Genomic DNA, 20135 nt, shown 5'->3' with positions numbered 1-20135 from the left:
AGAAAGTTGATCATCATTTTACTTTTATAATTCTTTTCCATTACCATATTTCATATCACAATTTTGCTTGCCAACGCCCATTACAGTTTTTAAAACCACAATATCGCTTATTGAATATCCATTAAATTTATTCAAATCACCACTTTGCTTGCTGTATATTCGTTACAGTTATTCATATCACAATATTTTTGCCGAATATTCATTAAACGTCATACCATTACCACAGTCGTGCTTGACTAATATTGTTTGGTTACATCTTGCCTTGAATTATTTTTCAGTATTAATGATTTGAAGTTTGCTTGAGTATCACATCAGGTTTTACTAGAATAGGTACCTAATCCTCAAAAGTAATTCTTTTAATATATATTCAAAAATTAAATTTTATATGTAATTTTTGTAAATCATTCATAAAATTGTACAGATTTGATGTCATACTACAGGGTTAGGCAAAAGTCTGGAACCCCCCTGTTAAGAACTACTTAACGTGTTGCAGTAGGAAAACCAACCTCGGCACATATTTACAACATAAGAAATTGCACTTTTTCATCAAAGTTACAACTTTTCCCCAGCCCCCAAAATGGGTTATCGCACCCCTAATCAAAATGGCAGTAATTTTTAAATATCACTTATTAACTTTTTAACAGGTTATAGCAGGAAAACTAAACTCAGCATACCTTTATAAGAAAGAGAACTCACCTTTTGGTCAGTATTAAAATATGAAATTTTTTAAGTTAACTGGAGGTGTCCAGACTTTATCTTGCTTGCTCATCTTACATAATTAAATTGGCTGTCATTTTGATTAGGGGTGTGATATTGACCTCTGGTTTGCGCCATTCAATTTATCTTGATAAACCCTTTAACATGAGGGGTCACAAGATAGGTGTTTACATTTGAAAATTTGGGGGTGCCCCCGAAATACCTTATTTTGGGGGCTGGGGCAAAGTTGTAACTTTGATGAAAAAGTGCAATTTCTTATGTTGTAAATATGTGCCGAGTTTGGTTTTCCTACTGCAACAAAAAGTTAACAGGGGGATTCCAGACTTTTGCCTAATCCTGTATACAATGTAATAAAATTTAATACAATTTATTAATTATTCATAGTACAATGGTTGTGCACAATGTAAATACAATTCATGCAATATAAATAGCTACTGTTTGTTACACAAGCATTTACCGTATAAAAATGTAGCTTAACACTATCTCATACTTTTGAAACTACAGTACAGCATTCATTAGGTACCTAATATAAAATCAAAGAAAATGTGTACAGTAAATATGTAATTTCTTGTACCTCAGCCTTGAGAGTTCATATACAGTAAAATCCAGTCCTATTGCTAGCAATATAAATACTACATTTTAAATGGTAAATCTCTCATAGACAATCTCAATTAATAGAAGTTCTCACTTCTAAGCACTTTAATTTATTCATGGAATTATATATCTCGATTTGGGAAAATTTGAATACTAATTGGAAATAAGAATCAAAAGATTAGGGAATCACCAGATATGAGCATGTTAGTGTTGTTGCTTCATACATTGTTGTAATACCTTGTAGCCTTATCAGTTTCAATCGGCAGGTGCAGCCCGATATGGAAGAACTGACGGAGAACGCAGAGGACATAGCCGAGGAAGGGGATAGCAAACAGAGCGAAGTGAAGCTGGGAAAACTACAATACAAGGTGAGAGAAGAAAAAGTGATAAATCAGATAAAGTTGGCTCTGACAATGATAGATGCTGCGACTTCATATCAGTGGTTGGCTACAGGGGAAATAACTCCCGTCAACTGGTAGTATTACGATACTAGAACACTGGATAAAATATGTGATCGTATCTGGAATAATTTTTTAAATACAGAGATCAACATAATTATTCCTTTGAATATACAGTACCTTGAAGCTAAAAGTTGGTTTTGAATCGTTATTTTCTGTAAATGAAGAGAAATAAACATCACTGATTTCTTACAACATATTTTTAAATTTATGTTGAACTTTAAAATATGAGGATTTATTATTTTGCAAAAAATAATAGGAAAAATCCTGATCACATGAATTCATCTTCAACTTAAAAACAATTGAGCTTTATTACCTATTTATAAATGAATAGAAAAAACATACTCACCCCTTCAATGCTTTTTTACTTTCATAAAGTATTTAAGTACGGTAGTTATAATATTGTATGGCAACAAAATCTAAAAGTGACAACATAAAACTTATCCTAAAACATTAATATTGATATTTCTGGAGTGAGTAGCTATTAATTAAACTCTTTTTAAATACTATCAAAATCTGAATAGTTTGAATCTGGACCCAGCTGTCCTTAGTCAATAAAAAACTATCTCAATAATTCTACACTACACTCATTGGTCACTGATTTTTGCCTCACTGATTTTATCATCATAAAAACCTATCATCTTTCTAGTTGTCATCTGCATCTTTTGTTATTCAAACCAAAGACAAGCCATAATTCAATACACGTTTGTTTGCAGCTGGAATATGACTTCAACTCCAACAGTTTGGCCGTGACGGTGATCCAAGCAGAGGAGTTGCCTGCCCTGGACATGGGAGGAACGTCTGACCCGTACGTCAAGGTGTACCTGCTGCCCGACAAGAAGAAGAAGTTTGAGACCAAAGTCCACCGAAAGACTCTAAATCCTGTTTTCAATGAAACGTTTACATTCAAGGTGGTTTTTTATTTATTGTTTGCAATAGAACAATTCATTTTTAAATAGTTGAATACCTATACAACATGGTATTATAATATTTTAGGTATGATTTTCATAGTGTTCCTGTATAGTAAGCCTTTACACAACGACCTGAATAAATTTCACACTTTGGTGGCCTTTGCCGCTTGGTTGGCTCTTAGTACTGGCCAATATAGACATTTTTCAATGCTAGTAAAATACATGTTTTTTTTTTCTGAAAAATATTGTTTATTTTGATGTCTGCTTGGTGGCAATGAATAGACAGTACATTTTAAATTCAAAAAGTTCTGAGTAGTGGGATGAAAAAGAAGCTATCACAAACTAGTTATCACTAACTTTCAGTTCAGTAGCCAACACAGAGACAGCTTATTTTTAAGCTATTCCTGCGCTTTACATCATTGACAAGCCAGTGCCAACTGGCCAAAACAGTCCTGAGAGTTAACATATGTTTGAATAGCATGCATTTGAGGGCCAATTTAGTAATGTTCTGTTGTATAAACTTTTACAAAAAAGTCTTCAGGAACTGTGGATTTTACAGATTAAAAACGTTAAGTATTTCAGGGTGTGCCGTATGCTGATGCGATGAACAAGACGTTGGTGTTTGCCATTTTTGACTTTGACCGGTTCTCCAAGCACGACCAGATCGGAGAGGTGAAGGTACCGTTGTGTCAGGTGGACTTGGCGCAGACCATCGAGGAATGGAAGGAACTGCAGAGTGTGGAGGGAGAAGGCGGACAGGTAACACGCTCGGCTATAGTCCATCACACGACACTTGGCTTATTCTTGGTTGATGGGGGATAAGACAATCTCAATCATCCACTATATGTGATCAAATGTATATATACGGTTTGAGATGTAATAATGTGATTTATATCTTAAGTAAAAGAAACAGAGAGCTTGTAGTAATATCAGTATGGTGAAATAATACACACATTGAAACACATTTGGGATAGTAATGTAAATACCAATATTATGTTTTGGGGATTTTTCTTTACATTGAATACGTTTTCTGAACTTGTTAGGCAGAGTTGCAGACAATTTGCTAAGCTCACGTGTATTACAAAAATGGTAGTATACCTTTTATGATTATTTTTTGGTACCGTAACGATTTTACTATACCTTGGAATTACAGCTCTTTTAGACCATGCTCAATCTGTCACTGTTAAAGTCTGAATTATACAGGGTGTTTTTTTTAAAACTTGCATCTTTATTTATATAAAAACCGCAATAGATAGAAATATGCAGTTTTCGGTAATCATCTACTGACGTAGGGGGCCCAATTATTTTGAATTCAACATTACATTCACATTCCCCCTTTTCCCCCCCTGCCCCCAACTTAATTTTTTTAAATAGCAAGGTACCCCTGGTGACATATCAAATGAAAGAGCATGAAAAAAGAAAATTTTTGGTGAAAAAAATGTAAAATCGGCTCATGAATTAGTGAGATAATCCCCCCCTTTTCCACTACCCATAACTTGTTTTTTAATAGCAAGGTACCCGCCCTTGTGGCATATCAAATGAAAAATAAATTTCACCAAACATTTCCTTTTTTCATGCTCTTTCATTTGATATGTCACAAGGGGTACCTTACTTAAAAAAAAATTAAGTTGCAGGGGGGGAGGGGGGAATATCTTGCAAATTTATGAACCTGTTTTAATTTTTTTTTTCATCAAACATTTTATTTTTTTATGCTCTTTCATTTGATATGTCACAAGGGGTACCTTGCTATTTAAAAAAATTAAGTTGGGGGCAGGGGGGAAAAGGGGGGGGGATGTAAATGTAACGTTGAATTCAAAACAATTGGGCCCCCTACGTCAATAGATGATTACCGAAAACTGCATATTTCTATCTATTGCGATTTTTATATAAATAAAGATGCACGTTTTTAAAAAAAACACCCTGTATGTCTACTAGTGTAGAAGGATAGAAGGAACATTGCATATTCTTCAAAACTTTAAAACTGTTAATCACTAATCAGTTGTTTTATGAAATGAAATGAAATGAATAAGTGCTTTATTTACAACATATTGATACATACATTCACAGGTAAAAATTACACTTTATGAAACAATGGTTAAATAACCGTCTGTTCGGTTGGCACTTAATTTTAAAACTTACACTAAATTAAACCTTCTTTATATACTTTTTAAAAGGAAACAAAATATGTATATAAATATAATGTAAAATAAATAAGAAAATAAATGTTTTATGAAACACTACCACACACAGTTAAATTTGAAGAAGTCACTATCTGAAAGATCTAGGCCAAATTTAGTGGAGATATTCTTGATTTTTATCATTTACACAATTTTACCAGACTTTTTATTGAATGTAAAGGTGTCATTGATATTTTCCTCACATTTAAATAAAAAATAGTTATTAAGTTATTATTTGGAAATAAAAACTTTGAAATTCCGGTATTAAGTCTTGATACTGTTAAAGTCAAGGTTCTCTGCAAACTCTCAGAATCTTACCTCACACAATAACTTCACTTTCAGAAAGTTTCTCAAATTATATCGACTGAAATTTAATTACTTTCCATAATGTTTTTATCCCCGCACATTATTATATCACAGTACCAAAATAAATGGGTTTTAAACCTTTTGTATAGTATAACTTTTAAGACTGAATGAGCAAAGTGTCGTGGGTTTGCATCCCTGTTGAATTTTTAAGTAATTAAACTTAATTTATTTTACAAGTATGAACTATATCTTTCTACTATGATGTCATATGAATCATCTCATATTACTTTGAATTTGAGTTTATTCCCTGGATAAAGACCACAATGTTAAATTATTTACAAAGATATATTTCATAGATTGAGTTGACATGTTGAAAGCTGGATGCATTAAAAGCTTGACACAATAACATAAGCCATCAGTATTAACCCCTGAGCTAGGTCCAACTGTTGTTTTTATTCAAGCTTTCGATTCAATAAAACATTTTCAATATTTATTTACTAAACAAATTTCTACCACTAACTTTTTATTTAAATACCGTAACTATTTTGATGACACCACATTTTAAAATCATGCCTCAACTTGGATCAAACTTAAACAAATCATTCAACAAATAAACAATAAAATAAAAGCATAAAATTAATTGATAGTACGGTACCAAAAACAAAATTTGGAAATACATTTTTGCTTTAACCTATTTAAATGTTTAGTCTCAATGATGTCTTTCTATAAAAAATATTTATGAAATTTTCTATGTTAGATAAACAGTATAATACAGAAACCTAAATTACAAAATGCAATGAATTTTAAAAATAAAGATTTAATTATTAAAATAACTAATAAAAACATTGTGCTTAGCTTGCCACCCCGCGCGAGCTTGGACCAGTCGCTCACAATGCATGTTTCCCATCAGCGTAGTTTGACAAATCCATAACAGGATGAGCCACAACAAGAAAACACTTACAGTACATACAGAGAAAAATAGTTACTAGAAGACCACATGAAAACCTTCCAAGAAATTGTCATTGAAACAGTTAACTCCAATTGTTTTCTACGTAAATTAGACACATATATTTTCTTTGGATAGTTTTCATGCGGTTAACTTTAATGTATGATGTCTGAAAAGTAAAGTTGGGCTGGAATGAAATTAATTTAGAAATTTCATTCACATCATCTTTTGATATTTCTAAATTTCTCTGCCTCTGTAATCCTAAATTAAATTTAACAATGTCTTGAGAAAACTTAAGATTAAACAAAGTTTTTATTACTCTTTTAGCAGGCCATATTCTCACATATATTTGAAGATTGACCCTCCGAAGGTATATATAGTGAGATGGTATGAATGGCCATCTCCTAATATTTACTCCTCAAGAGCATTTCCTAAGTAAAGCACAAAGGAATTTGTTAGTATAGAAGACTTATTGGGATGGGAACGAGTACAAGATAAAAATTAGAATATTTCAATGTCACTGACAGCCTTTTCTACCAAGAAAGGTTTTAATTGGGAAGAGAAATTACTTTAAGTCCAATAAATGAATACTATTAATTCCAATGGTGGCCAAGAAGTTGTCAACAACAACAAATTTTTTAATTTTTGTGGACAGTATGACATTACTGTGTTTTTCATGCCAGGTAGAATATTTCCCATTCAGATGAGTCTGCTATAACAAAAATTCAAACCTAGGTCGTTGTGCCCTATGTTACATTCTTAAACTAAAAACAAAAAAAAACTACCAATGACTTCATTTATCTCTCTACACGAGTGTCTCTATAAATAAATAGGTGCCAAAGCTTTCCACTAATCTTGCTTGTCTAGACATCATATTTTAATTTTTCTCTGTAAAACACACAGCAAATGTTTTAAACATTGTGGAACTCTCCTGTATTTCCTATAACATACATTATAATAAGTAGGTGAATGTTTTTACATTATTGCTTTACCACACTTTATTTTTCACAAAATACATACTTTTATAGTTGATTGATTATTCTTTAGATACAATTTGTACTTACAACTTTGCTGTTTTTATGCTTTTAGATTTTAATCAATAATACTCACATTATTTAGAACTTTTACTAAGGAATGACGTCTTATTATGGTTGAGCTGCTCACTAACTCGTACAATCGTACAATGCAGGGGACGCCAAAATGCTGCATGCTAAAAACTCTGCGAAGTGCATTTTTTTTTATTCAATAATGTCTTCATTGCAATAAAAGACAATTTAACTAGTTAAGATAACCACATTATAAAAGAGACATAAGGTATTAATGATTTGAAAAAAAAGAAGTAATGAAAAATGTGAATACATTTTTAATTTAAATAGAAGTATTTTAACAAATTTTGGACAGTCTAACTGTACCTCTCATATCGTATTCTACTAAAGATTGCAAATTGGAAAGTAGCTCAACATTTGAAAATTATGCTTTTTAATGGATTTTCATATTTATGATGTACAAAAACGTTTAATAAAATTCTATTCTTATTCTAAATCTAAATTACTATGCTAACACCCATAAAAGTGATGTAGTTGAGAAGCTATTTAATTCCTCTTAAAAAGAAACCAATCTGAAAATGAAATGCATTTGGGGTTACTGACTCTGATATGCTAAATTGTGTATAAACAATAATTTAGACTAAAACTTTGGATTTCAAAATGTGTTTATGATTGACATTTATTATTATTCTTCCACTACATTAGATTTTATACCAATTTATTCTTTAAGAAAAAACACAAACAAAAGTTTAGAAATAATTGTCAATAATTTTTAATAGTAAAGTATTTATCACCTTTATATACCTAGTAAACAGTACAGTAGAGATTGCCATATAATACTACAACTGTAGGTCCATTAAATTACCACCATAAAAAATAATCATAATCAAACATTTTGTATTCCCTTGAAGTAGTTACTGGTAGGCCTCATATATTAAATTAGAATGAAAAAAAATAGCTTAGAAGTAAACAAACATTAAACCTTTGAAGCCATAGATCTAGTACCGTGTAAGAAAACCCATCTAATCTTAATTATATCTAAGAAATATTGTATATAATTAAAAAGGTATCTGCATCTTACAAGATGCGCGTTTACTATTTTAATTCTGCTAACAAAGAACCACATTGTATTACTTCAAACTGGCTTTGTCAAGGGTTGCCAATATTCAGCTGCCATTTTGAGTTTTGGATTTTGTTTTGGAATGGCTCCCATCACAAAGTCACAAGGTTTTGATTGTATCACTGCATTTTGGTTCCCCTGCATCTACACTCACTCAATCAACTGCCATTTTTTGATTCATGTTGGTTTTTCTCTTGTTTCTATTTTTCCCGATTATTCTCTGCTCTGCTTTTGGCCTGTGTTTTGGTTGTTGGACTCTATGTGCATGATGCTTCAAACGAAATTCACGTAAGTATTCGGGATTTTATTCTCTCCGGTTTTTGTGCTTTGGTGCATGCGATGTTTGGTCTTGGTGTTTGCCTTTTGTAACTTTGTTGCTCGTTAGTTTTGCGTCGTCGTTGAGTGTTGGTGTTTCATCAGTAGCAGAGGTAATCGAGGATAACCAGCGAGAAGAACAGTCCAAAAATATCTCGTCACCTTGGTACTTCTGTAAATAATGTTATTTTGACCAACTTATACTAGTCAATCTAATCAGTAACAGAATATTTATCCAATGTAACGTGTCATTTTAATATAGAAATACTGTAGTTCCTTTTGAAACTATCAAATTACTGAAAATTTTAAAATTATTACCACACAGTGATTATTTTGTTTACTATATACACTGATAGGAACAGAGAAGACTCAGCCAGTTGATAAAGAAGTCATGAGTTTCTTCTTCAGATTAACTCTCAGGATATCATCAAGTACCAGAAATTCAATGATTAAATCAAAGCATAAAATATAACATCAACTTGGAAACAGATCTTCTTCAATTCAATTCCGTAACACATTCAACTTCAACACACACATAATTACCATTCATTGACTAGCCTGATTTGATCAAGTTGTTCATCAACATTTGATTATAAAATCTTCATACAGTTACAAACAAATGTGTCATTGATATTTTTACTGTTTACTGTAATACAACAGGAGAGCAAAAATAAAAATTATTATAATTTTTACTTAAAAGGATTACAAAAATAGAGACAAAAACAGGGTTGGTTTACTTTTCTTTAGCCCAATAGTCAAACTATTATTCAGTTGTTAATTTTGTAGAGGTGTACTATTTGACAGAGGTAATAAAACCTGTTTTTGTCAACATAATAGTCCAGGGGCTAGAAAAATAAACTTTGAATAAAAAAACCTTTTCCCTTTTTTAAGAACCCATATTTTTAAATTTGAGAACATAAAGTAATAACAATGCCTTTGGATGGTGAAATATACAAAGAGAAAAACACCAAACTATTTTTTATATTAGTACAATCTGTCAGTGACTCTATTTGACTAATGGGACTGGCTTAAAAAATATTATCCCAGTTTTATTCTTTCATTCTCACTTAAAACCTATTACTATAATTCATTGAGATGTTATGAATAAGTTTAAATTAGCAAAGATAAAAGCAGAAACCCCACCCCATTGTTGAAACTGATAATGGTGTTTCACTAGTTTTACAGAATATTTCAAATCACTACCTGCAGTTTAATCAAATGTATAATATCTAGAACAGTTTTCAAACCCTTTGATCCCCCAAATTACATTTACTTAAAGTACAGTTAATAATTATGAATTCCATATTCTTTGACTTAGTTAACTCATACAAAACTAATCTACCATTTGTGTCCATTCAAACTCCCAGTAATAAATACACCAAAAACAATTTGATAGAGTCCATCAATTCCAAGGAATGCTTGTTATAACTACTTTTCCATCAGGGTTTGATATCAAAGAATTAATTTCAACCTAGAAAAGAATCACACCATGTAAGGGATACATTCCATACAGTTGGGTGAGATAGCTTTTCTTCATTTATGAATTTAAAATTAGCAATACCCAACTCGTCACTGCATCAATTGTGAATTTAATTAAATAAATGTGTGACATACCTGTCAAATATTAAACTCTACAACAGTTAAAACAGTCTTTACATCATTTATGAGAGCAACGTATAATGCCAGAGAGGTTGAAATACACTGCAGTAAGTATTATCATTTCCTATACTTCTAAATTTGTAGCATGCAAGGATTAATGACTGCATGCATATTGCATGATATAATTTCATGCACCTACCTGAATGAGCATGCCGCTGCAAATGCTAGTTTATAAATCAACGCAACTGTTTCTTTGCTATCGACAATTATAAATGTTCACGATGTGGGAAGACAACTTTCTGAGCTTAACAGTAAATCCAGCAATGCTCTTCTGGACGTAAAAAATATTTAACATAAAATAACAACATAAATGGATTTAGCTTAGGGCTACTCACCATCCATTTAATTTTAAAGTCATCCATTTAAAGTTACATTTGACTTATTCTCACGATTAAGGTACATTCCGTTCATTTTTCATCAATGTTTTAAATCTGAGTAAGTGTTATACTATTGAGATTGTGAGGTCGTTATGGATGAGTCGCCACAAACACAATGAATATTACAATTAATTTACAAAACTATATCTCTATTTATACCTTTGTAAACTTTTAAAGTTCTAAAGACTTCAACAATTCCTAATTTTTTAAGAATAAACTAGTCATAGAGGTGACTTTGAACAAAAACTAAAAACGTTAAACTAAACTGGATACAAATCTAAGAGGAGAATGTGTTTGTGACTCATACATGATTCTGACCTTTGACCTGAGGGAGGATAGGTCAGTAGTCACCCTAGCTGGTGTGTACCAGAGTGAGCTTTAGCTGTTTTACCTGACCCACTAGTCGTACCGTATCTGTGTTGTGTATGTGTTAGAAAATGCCAAGTGAGACAAAGTTTTATTGTCTTGTCACTTTAGGGTACTGTAACTACAGTTTTACCCTCAGATGGTAAACTTATACACTCACTCTGACTAAAAAGTAACCATTTACAAATATATGGTGAAATAGTTTGAGTATGGTGGAACTACCCATGGTGAAATAGTTTGAAAACTTACTAAAAACGTGTATGCCAAATGTATTTGTAATTATTTTGAGGTCTAAAAAACCCCTGTTGCCTCGTGAAATATTTGTTCAACTTTTATTTTATTTCATGGAACTTCAAATCCAGATGTAGCCTATGGTTGTAATGGGTAAAAATATCAGCAACAATCAAGAACTTTTATACCATCATAGACTGGGTTTTTAATTTCATGTTAATATATAGTGGTCGCAAAACGTGTACTATGTATATTTTTAAAGTATCAACTTTTTGTTGTTTTTATTTCTTAAAGATGCAGTATACATTTTTTATTGTGAATGCTGGATTTTGAATCCACACAAAAATGGGATAAACTGGCCAGTACTATGATCTAGAGTAAGACTTCTGCTCTTGGTCCAGGGTTGACGTCTCCCCAATCATCAACAGCTTTATATCTTCATTTTTGAGGTGTTGTCTTCCGGATTAACTTACTTAAAAATTATACTATTCTAGAGGTTTAATACCTTGTTGCCAATGTAGTCTTGGTTGTCTGTATGGCTAGTGGTTTTGACACTCTTAAGGTGTCATTGTCAAGCCCTAGACGTGTGGTTGTTGCTCCTAGGAGGTTGTCAAAAAGTATTCAAAACACATACATGAGACACGGACATAAACAAACAATTTTACCGAAGGCTTGATAATGACACCTTAGGAGTTTCAAAACCGGTGGCTATTCAGACAACCAATGATTACATTGACAACAAGGTATTTAACCTCTAATAAGCTTTATATCCTTTAATATTGCCTTGTCCTGATGGGTTTAAATCACCTAAAGTTGTATGTCCCCTATCTATTAAACTAAAAATGACAGGAGGGAAAAACTTTCTTTATATTAGAGATCTTCTCTAGGTTATGCCATATGCTACTTTGGCTAAACAATGTATCCGCATATGACCCTTTAATTACAGTTGACATACATTAAATATTCTTGCTCTTCATCAACATCAATGTTAAAGTCTCATTTGGCACTTTATCGTTGAGTTTGTTTTGTTTTAAACGTGATCTAGAAATAGATAAATTATTATGTGTTTAGTTTATACAATTATGTATCATTTTGATAATTCAAAAAACAATGGTTGTCTGTGGTTGGACTTTCTGTCTATCATTCAAATCATTAAAACTTTAGCTAGTAATTTTAATTTGGCTGTTTTGCCAGCCTAGGGGTTAGCATCTCAGACTTTGGTGCGGGAGGGACGGGTTCGATTCCTGTCATATCCACGACAAATATGGGTTTGGACCGCTTTCCCTAGCAGAAAAAAAAACGGAAGTAATGTAAAAACATTTACTAAGAATTCAGTATAAGCATAACTAAAAACACTAGGTTGTTAGGTTTACAAGTATTGTTTAATGCAGTATACATTAGATTTCAACAACCGCTGACCATTCAAAGATATTGCGTTTTCCCAGCCACGACAACAGCGTAGGTTGAAAGTTCCTCTGGCTCAGGTATGATGAGTAACTTAAAAGATTTAACCTTCTGTGGTTGAGCGTTGAGCTAGGCTGGAGAGACCCACATGAAATAAACGGTGCACAGCTTAAGTAGAATTTGCCTTCTTCCTTCATCGTATCCAAAGTGATTTGAGTAGACCAAAAACTGGTCTTCTAAGAAATTGTATTGTTCATTCCAAATATGTGAAAGATATAGTAAAATTTGCATCAATATTACATAGATTCAACAAAACAATAAATGCAGTAAAAAAATTACTATTTTAACAATCACAATTTCAAAGTCCAGCTAAATGCAAATATTATTTTTAACTTTCTGCAAACACTGTAACGACCACATTGATGACAGAGACTAAATTAGATCAAAAGTGTTGACTTGAACCCACCAATAATCCTGTTTGTGTTCGCATTAATTTTTATTTTCTTGATAAGCTCATAAAAGACGCCATAAGAATTTCATTTAATGTGTGAGTCATAAGACACATATACGTATGTGGTGTCTGTTCAAACCATCAAAAAAGCTTTTCCAGTAGACTTAATGATGGACAACTACTTTATTATGTAAATTTGAAACACAAAGTTCTTATGAAATTTGTAACACCCTGCTTACTATTGTAAACGCTAAAAAGGTTATTTTAAATAATTTTTCTTAATATATTGCAGTTTCTGGGCTACAATGAATTAATACACGATCACATCCACAGCTACAATTTGACTTCCCTAGCCTCTTAGCTACCCAAAAACTTATCTTTAAACTTAGCACATCAACAAACCTTTGGCATAACTTTTTGTAACTTACATCCTAGATACATTCATTTCAGTATTTTTCACTAGGTGTAGCACTCAACTAATGCAGAACAATCACAGACAACCTTAAAATAATTATTGTCTAATTTTACGTCAATCTAATTTAAAATGGCCCTGTGGTGATTCAAGGGCCTATCTTCCTTCATTGTGTGAATGGGTGTTTTAATTTCTCCGCTGTACTAGGAGTCCTAGTAATCACATCTGCGTGTGTACAGGATAACAAGTTGGGAGACATTTGCTTTTCACTCCGTTATGTTCCGACTGCCGGGAAACTGACCGTCGTCATCTTGGAAGCTAAGAACCTTAAGAAGATGGACGTGGGAGGCCTGTCAGGTTGGTTAATGCGGTTTTTACTGCATGAAAAAGAATGAATTAAATTTTTTAAAAATTTGGGTCATAGGCTAGATAATGTAGTTATGTATATCTCTTATATCGCATAAATAAAATTTTAAAATATTAATTGTCTTTGTTGGAAGTTGTTTTGAAATTTTGTTTTTCAGGTGACTAAAATGTAGGAAGATTGCACCATTGAAAGGATTGTAAAAATGTATTCACTTTAAACTTCGATGAAAAATAATTTGCTCTATTGTTGTTTTTGGAATGTAAAATTTGTAATAAAATTATTTTACACAAGTTATGGATTTCTACAAGAAATACTAGAGAGAAGAAATACTAATGATGATTATTTAATATAATGTGAAATGACAGTTTGCATATTTTAACAAATCATTTTTAAATTAACCATGTTATGTGTTTAGATGTATGCACTGCCAGCATTGATAACTTAAAAATTGAATTTTCAAAACTGTTTCTAGCGCTTGTAGTGTATTTACTGAAAGCCCTCAGCAGTTTGAAGTAGGCACTGAATCAATTTTGGTTCAGAGTAAGAATTCCGAAATATTTTTTGTTTCAAACACCAACTAACTCTTATTTTTCTTAATTTGATTTTGTTAGATCCTTACGTGAAGATTGCTATTATGCAAAATGGAAAGCGGTTGAAGAAGAAGAAGACGAGCATCAAGAAATGTACTTTGAATCCCTACTACAACGAATCGTTCTCTTTTGAGGTGCCCTTTGAACAAATTCAGGTAAGAACAGAAACCTTAAAAAGTGAAGTAGTTAAAACATCTTAACATTTAAGTGAAAAATTAAAAAATGACCAAAAAGCTAACACTACAAAATAAGGAAAACATTACAGATTTAAATATGTTACTTTACTTGAAGGGTCGAGATAGCAAAAGCAAAGTCGAAGGTAATCTAACTAAAAGAAAGCAGCATTCACCAACTACGGCTTGTAGAGTAAAGATGTAGTTTTTTTTTCAGCAGTCCAGCATTTTGAGTAGGGAGATGGTGGGAATTGCCAGTGGCGTAAATAACTACCCCACAATGTGGGGGGGAGGGTGCCGTGGCCCAGGGGCGGTTAGGTCCGATTGTCACCGTTCACTGCAATCCTCGAAAAAAGATTGCGTTGTTTCCGTGGTCGTGGGAGACCAAGATGATGTCTACAAGACCGAAGAGATATTCATGATTTTGCCGCAATCGCGGGAAATGATGACGTCATGTCCGTGACCACGGGAGACGAGCATGATGTCTTCAAGACCACAGAATATATTCATCATTAATTTGCCGCAATCGTGGGAAAAATATTATGTTGTCTTTATGACCGCGGGAGAGGATGATTATCTTCAAGACCACCAAAGTAAAAGATGATCATGGAAAACGATGACGAGTTTCAATGACCGCGGGAGACGACGATCATGAACGCAGGAGATATTCAATATTTGGCCGTGATCATGGAACATGATGATTATGTTTCCATGACCAAAGAAAGCAATCAAAGTTCCGCGAGATTTTTTTGATTTTGCCCTGATGACGGCTTTTGCTGAGATCAACAAAATAAAACTTAAGTGGTGAAGTTTTGGTGGGTGGGGGTGGCACCATACACATGTTCTGCTACTCAATGTACTTACACCACTGGGAATTGCCAAATAGACATTCTTCTTTATTCATCCAAGTACATAATACAATTGAATAGTGTCAGCAATCAATTATTATTCTAATGATATTTTTTTTATATTACTTTATTTAGCAGGGAGATTAAAAAAGTCATCCAGCATGTAATTTACTTTGTTAATTAAACATGCTTCATTTATCTTTTCAATTGAATCAAATTTTTTTCTTTTTGATATATTTTCAGGGATTAAAATAACTGTAAACCAGCATATGTTTGGTTTTTTCATAGGGTTTCAGTCTGTGTTATTTTGCCTTAAAGAGTTTTTTTTCTAGTGTTATAATGATATGTAGGTTCGTGGGGGACATCATTAGGAATTTTGTTTTTATGGAATATACATATATTGTAGTTTGAGAACACATTCTAACGAACCTTCCAATTCTTAGGTCATACATTACAATATTCTACATGTAACATGTTATTATCCATAAGAGTAACAAAAAGGGAAATATCAACATTTTGGGGAGAGTCATACCTTGTATGAAGTAAAACTTTCCAATACATTAATCAACTTAAGTGCAGATTCAAGACAAATATATGTGCCAAATTTCAAGTCTCTAGCACTTTGAGGAGTGATCTAGAACTTTTAAATTTCATCTCTTTGAGTTATAATGCAGTTTTCAATACTATACCTACCTTAAGATGATTGCAAGCACATGTCAATTAAAAATTCTGATAATTTATCATTTGATCATAATAATTATGGAAAAAATAAATTTATCCAAGAGCAAAAATTAAACAAAAATGAATAAAAAACAATTGTATGTACCTTTTACATTAAAAAAACTAGTGACACATTTTGTGGAATGAATTGTAGAAAGTGCAGCTGGTGGTGACAGTAGTGGACTACGATCGTATCGGAACCTCCGAGCCCATTGGCAAGGTGGTGTTGGGCTACAACGCGACTGGAACTGAGCTCCGTCATTGGTCTGACATGTTGGCTTCTCCCCGACGTCCGATAGCCCAGTGGCACACTCTCAAGGACCCTGAGGACGGTGAAAAGAAAGACTAAACATATTCAAGGTGAGAAGTCAAAATAATCTTTAATTTATAAGGCCCATTGAATAGTGCAATCTACCAATTTAACTATACCTAAAAAGTAAGAACTTGATTTTACATCTAGATTAAACCAAGGAAAAAGCAAAATATTTGTGTGAAAATCATATTTAATAGGGAGTGGATAAAGTTTCTTAAGGTCAAATATAGTCTTTTGTAGGAGTAGAAGTCTGTAGCTCTTTAACGTCTGAAAATCTTAGCTATGGACTTCTTTTAACTTCTGGGCAATATATATTTATCTTTTTGACATATCTATAGCTTATTTGACTGAAGGAAGTCTAAGCTCATATCCTACATCAGAGAGTGAAATTCTAATGTTTTAACTATAGAACAGAGCAAAACTGGTTAGAACATGTCACTTCGCTACAAGTAGTCAGAGTATTTCACTAATCATCGTAGAAAATACAACCACAATTTTCAAAAATAAAAACCAACATCCACACAGCTTATCAATAGATAACATTTTTCTGAAGGAATAGAGTTTAGTGAGCTTGCCTTAGAAATCTAGTGTCTAAGTGCTTATACAGTAAATACACAATAACAGATCTTACAGCATAAGATTGATATTTCTTTCTTGAATTAGACATCCTCAGAGAGTAGATCAACAACACTAAAACAATCATAACACTAGGCCTATATCTTTAGTTTTGAATATCTGGTACCTAACCAATGAAACAATCTAGCGATTGTTTTTAAAACTAACCGACCATTTGACTTGTTCCAGATTATTTCGCGCAAGATTGGCGTGAGGCGCCCCCAAGCTCTCCCCATCTGTGCAATCCTTGTATATAAAATATATTTTAGTGTCATTATTTTTTAGCAACAAGAGTCGGTTCGTAGAGTAGGATTGAGGAGTGTTTATGCTTCTTGTACAGTGAAGCTAGTGTGTGTCTGGTTATTGTACAAATATCAACCATTCCGACCCGGCCCCTAGAGCTTCCGTGCTTGATTCGATTCTGTTACAAATTAGGACTACTTAAAAGTTAGTAATGACAATAAAAATTGTAAAATTTCAAACACTTATCGCTTAGCAAAGTCCTGGGGTGCGCAGGGCCGACTAGACTATCGTATGCCTTCTCCCTCACTTGCATGCTTTCCCCTCCTTCACGTAGTCTGTATCGTGTAAATTCATCCTATCCGAATGTATAGTTAGTTTATACAAATTGTCATGGTCTCTTTGATTTTATCAGTGAATGTAATAGTATAATTACGTATATAGAAAAATATTATTATTAATGTTGTATAATATTAATATCTTTTATATTATACATATATTATAAAGTATCAATCTGCTTTCTGGAATGTGTATAATCAGATTGAAAAGTATAAAATTTTTCAGATTCGTAAGTGAAAATAGTAAATGAGACACATGTTTGATAAAGTAAATGATGAGGTATGTGTTTAAATCGTAAATTATATTTTTAATTAATACATTATTTTTAGAATAAGCCGCAAAGTATGAAAATTCTGTCCTCAAGTCACATCTACTATTTACTAGATATATTTTTCTTCAAATTAGACCATTCAAACATAGCTGATGTAAAAAAATGTAAAAATGGTTTGTAAATGTAATTTATATTTTGACTCTTAGTCAAAATGGTTTTAGTAGTTCCAATTGTTTAGAACCAGTATTAACGTAAATAGATATCACCACAACTGTATTTTGAGGTGTACATATAATGTTTTTGAAGTAGGATGTACTTATTAGTGATATATTTATGCACTGAACTTAATCATGTATTTATCAACGCTACAGCTTCCATTTGCTATGTTTTCTATCACGTTAGGTTTGTTTGTGTCCCAAGCTCTAGGTGTAACAGGCCTAAACCCGCCATATCAGAGGAGCAGCACAATTATTGTTATCCAGTCGATGTCCAAACTGCTCTTTAGCTAGGTTTATTTCAGTTTTCAATAAATATTTTTTGCATTTATAATATTGACAACATTGGAGGGGGTTTATCTAACTTCTTGCCATAGTTATGGTTTAGGTTATGCTTTAGTTGAAGCCACGTTAGTTTTGTTTTTACAACAATTTATTCAAGGTTTTTTACTCATTTTGTACATTATCTCTATGTGAATTGTTTTTTCGACATTTAGCTAACTCCCTCCTCACTATGTTTTATTGTTTCGTAATAGTTGATATAGACTGTAGTTCAAACAAAACTAATTATTTATCGACATAACTATAGTTTACTAATGAACATGATTGGTTTTCATATTGAAAAAGAAGTTACGTGAAGCAGCAAATCTTGAGTTGGTACAGATCCATAGTTGGGAAGTGTTGTACTGGTTTGAAGGAAATCTGAACAGGCAGTTGTAAAGTAGTTTGTTTTGTATATTTGTTACCCGGACTGACTGAATGTTACTCCAGAGGGAGTTATGTTACTCTAATCAGTGTATGTTCACTGTTACTCCTCCTATTTAACGTTGGTTCTATCAGAGTTTATTTCTAAATTTGTGATAAGTGTATGATCACCTGGCTGTACTTCTCTGGCTGGGAATGTTATGTAATAAACATGTTGCCAGGAGTTGTCTACTAATTTATTTATCTCCCCAAAACCGTACATACTTTTTCATTTGTTTTTTGTTACACCGATGGAGTTTTAAAACGTTTTTAAAAAGAGACAGTCCAAACTTGAATATTTTTGTTGTAAAAATGTTAAAGTAATGAGGCAGTACTAGAGTGATATACTGGGTGTCCAAAACCACCCGTACACCCCTTTCAAAACGATGGAAACATTTTCTTAGAAACCAAAAATAATACAGAACTAGCTACATTGGGTACGGTCCACGAAATGGTGATAATTTCAAATCCAAAATCACACCGGAAGTGGCTTTTTCAGACCGGAAGTTGACTTTTTGAAATGTAAGCTACCAATTTTGATTACAGAATCTGATTCTACGTTGAAAAATACATAACTTTTGTATAAAACATTTTTTGAAAACAACTAGTTTTCTACCTCTATTCTCCTATTAAAGTCGATAATTTTGGGTCATTCATCTTCACAGTAACTTTGACGGACGAATGACTCAAAATTATTGACTTTAATTTGGGGATTAGAGGTAGAAAACAAGTTTTTTTCAAAAACTGTTTTAGATAAAAGCTATGTATTTTTTAACGTAGAATCCGATTCTTTAATAAAAATTGGTAGTTTATATTAAAAAAAAAGTCAACTTCCGGTCTGAAAAAGCCACTTCCGGTGTGATTTTGAATTTGAAAATATCACCATTTGGTAGACCGTGCCCAATTTATCTAGTTCTGTGTTATTAGTTGTTTGTAAGAAAAGGTTTCCTTCGTTTTTAAAGGGGTGTACGGGTGGTTTTGGACACCCGGTACATTATATATTGAAAATATTTAAGTCTTGAATCAGATGTATAGTAGGTTTGAACCAATAGAAGGAAATAAAACATGGAAAATGGAAATATTTGGTCTAATCAATAATAACCCAACTACTGTAGAAGTCAGGGGGTTTTGCACATAAAGCACATACCTAGTTTGAAAGCTTCAAAGTTTGATATGACGATTTTCTCAGGAATAAATATGCATTAGCCAT

General features: G+C 32.5%; 1 protein-coding gene across 4 annotated transcripts in view; it reads left to right on the top strand.

The window, feature by feature from the left end:
- The window catches only part of LOC128982095 (synaptotagmin 1-like), a 64689-nt gene extending 45580 nt beyond the window's left edge, over nucleotides 1-19109 (top strand). The window contains exons 5-11 of one of the 4 annotated variants that reach the window (XM_054401143.1): nucleotides 1584-1679; nucleotides 2486-2680; nucleotides 3263-3439; nucleotides 13739-13847; nucleotides 14469-14602; nucleotides 16343-16548; nucleotides 17306-19109. In XM_054401143.1, the coding sequence (XP_054257118.1) occupies nucleotides 1584-1679; nucleotides 2486-2680; nucleotides 3263-3439; nucleotides 13739-13847; nucleotides 14469-14602; nucleotides 16343-16537 (906 nt within the window). In that variant the 3' untranslated portion in view covers nucleotides 16538-16548; nucleotides 17306-19109. Of the gene's footprint in view, nucleotides 1-1577; nucleotides 1680-2485; nucleotides 2681-3262; nucleotides 3440-13729; nucleotides 13848-14468; nucleotides 14603-16342; nucleotides 16549-17305 lie in introns of all 4 variants that reach the window. The other 3 variants (XM_054401141.1, XM_054401142.1, XM_054401139.1) reach the window with 3 other exon arrangements.
- Nucleotides 19110-20135: the final 1026 nt, after the last annotated feature.

The sequence above is a fragment of the Macrosteles quadrilineatus genome, unplaced genomic scaffold, assembly GCF_028750875.1.
Source record: "Macrosteles quadrilineatus isolate MER2022 unplaced genomic scaffold, UCM_ALF_1.0 Scaffold_107__1_contigs__length_349487, whole genome shotgun sequence".
NCBI lineage: Eukaryota > Metazoa > Arthropoda > Insecta > Hemiptera > Cicadellidae > Macrosteles > Macrosteles quadrilineatus.
The sequence above is the reverse complement of the archived record's forward strand: the minus strand, read 5'-3'. Positions and strand labels throughout refer to the sequence as shown.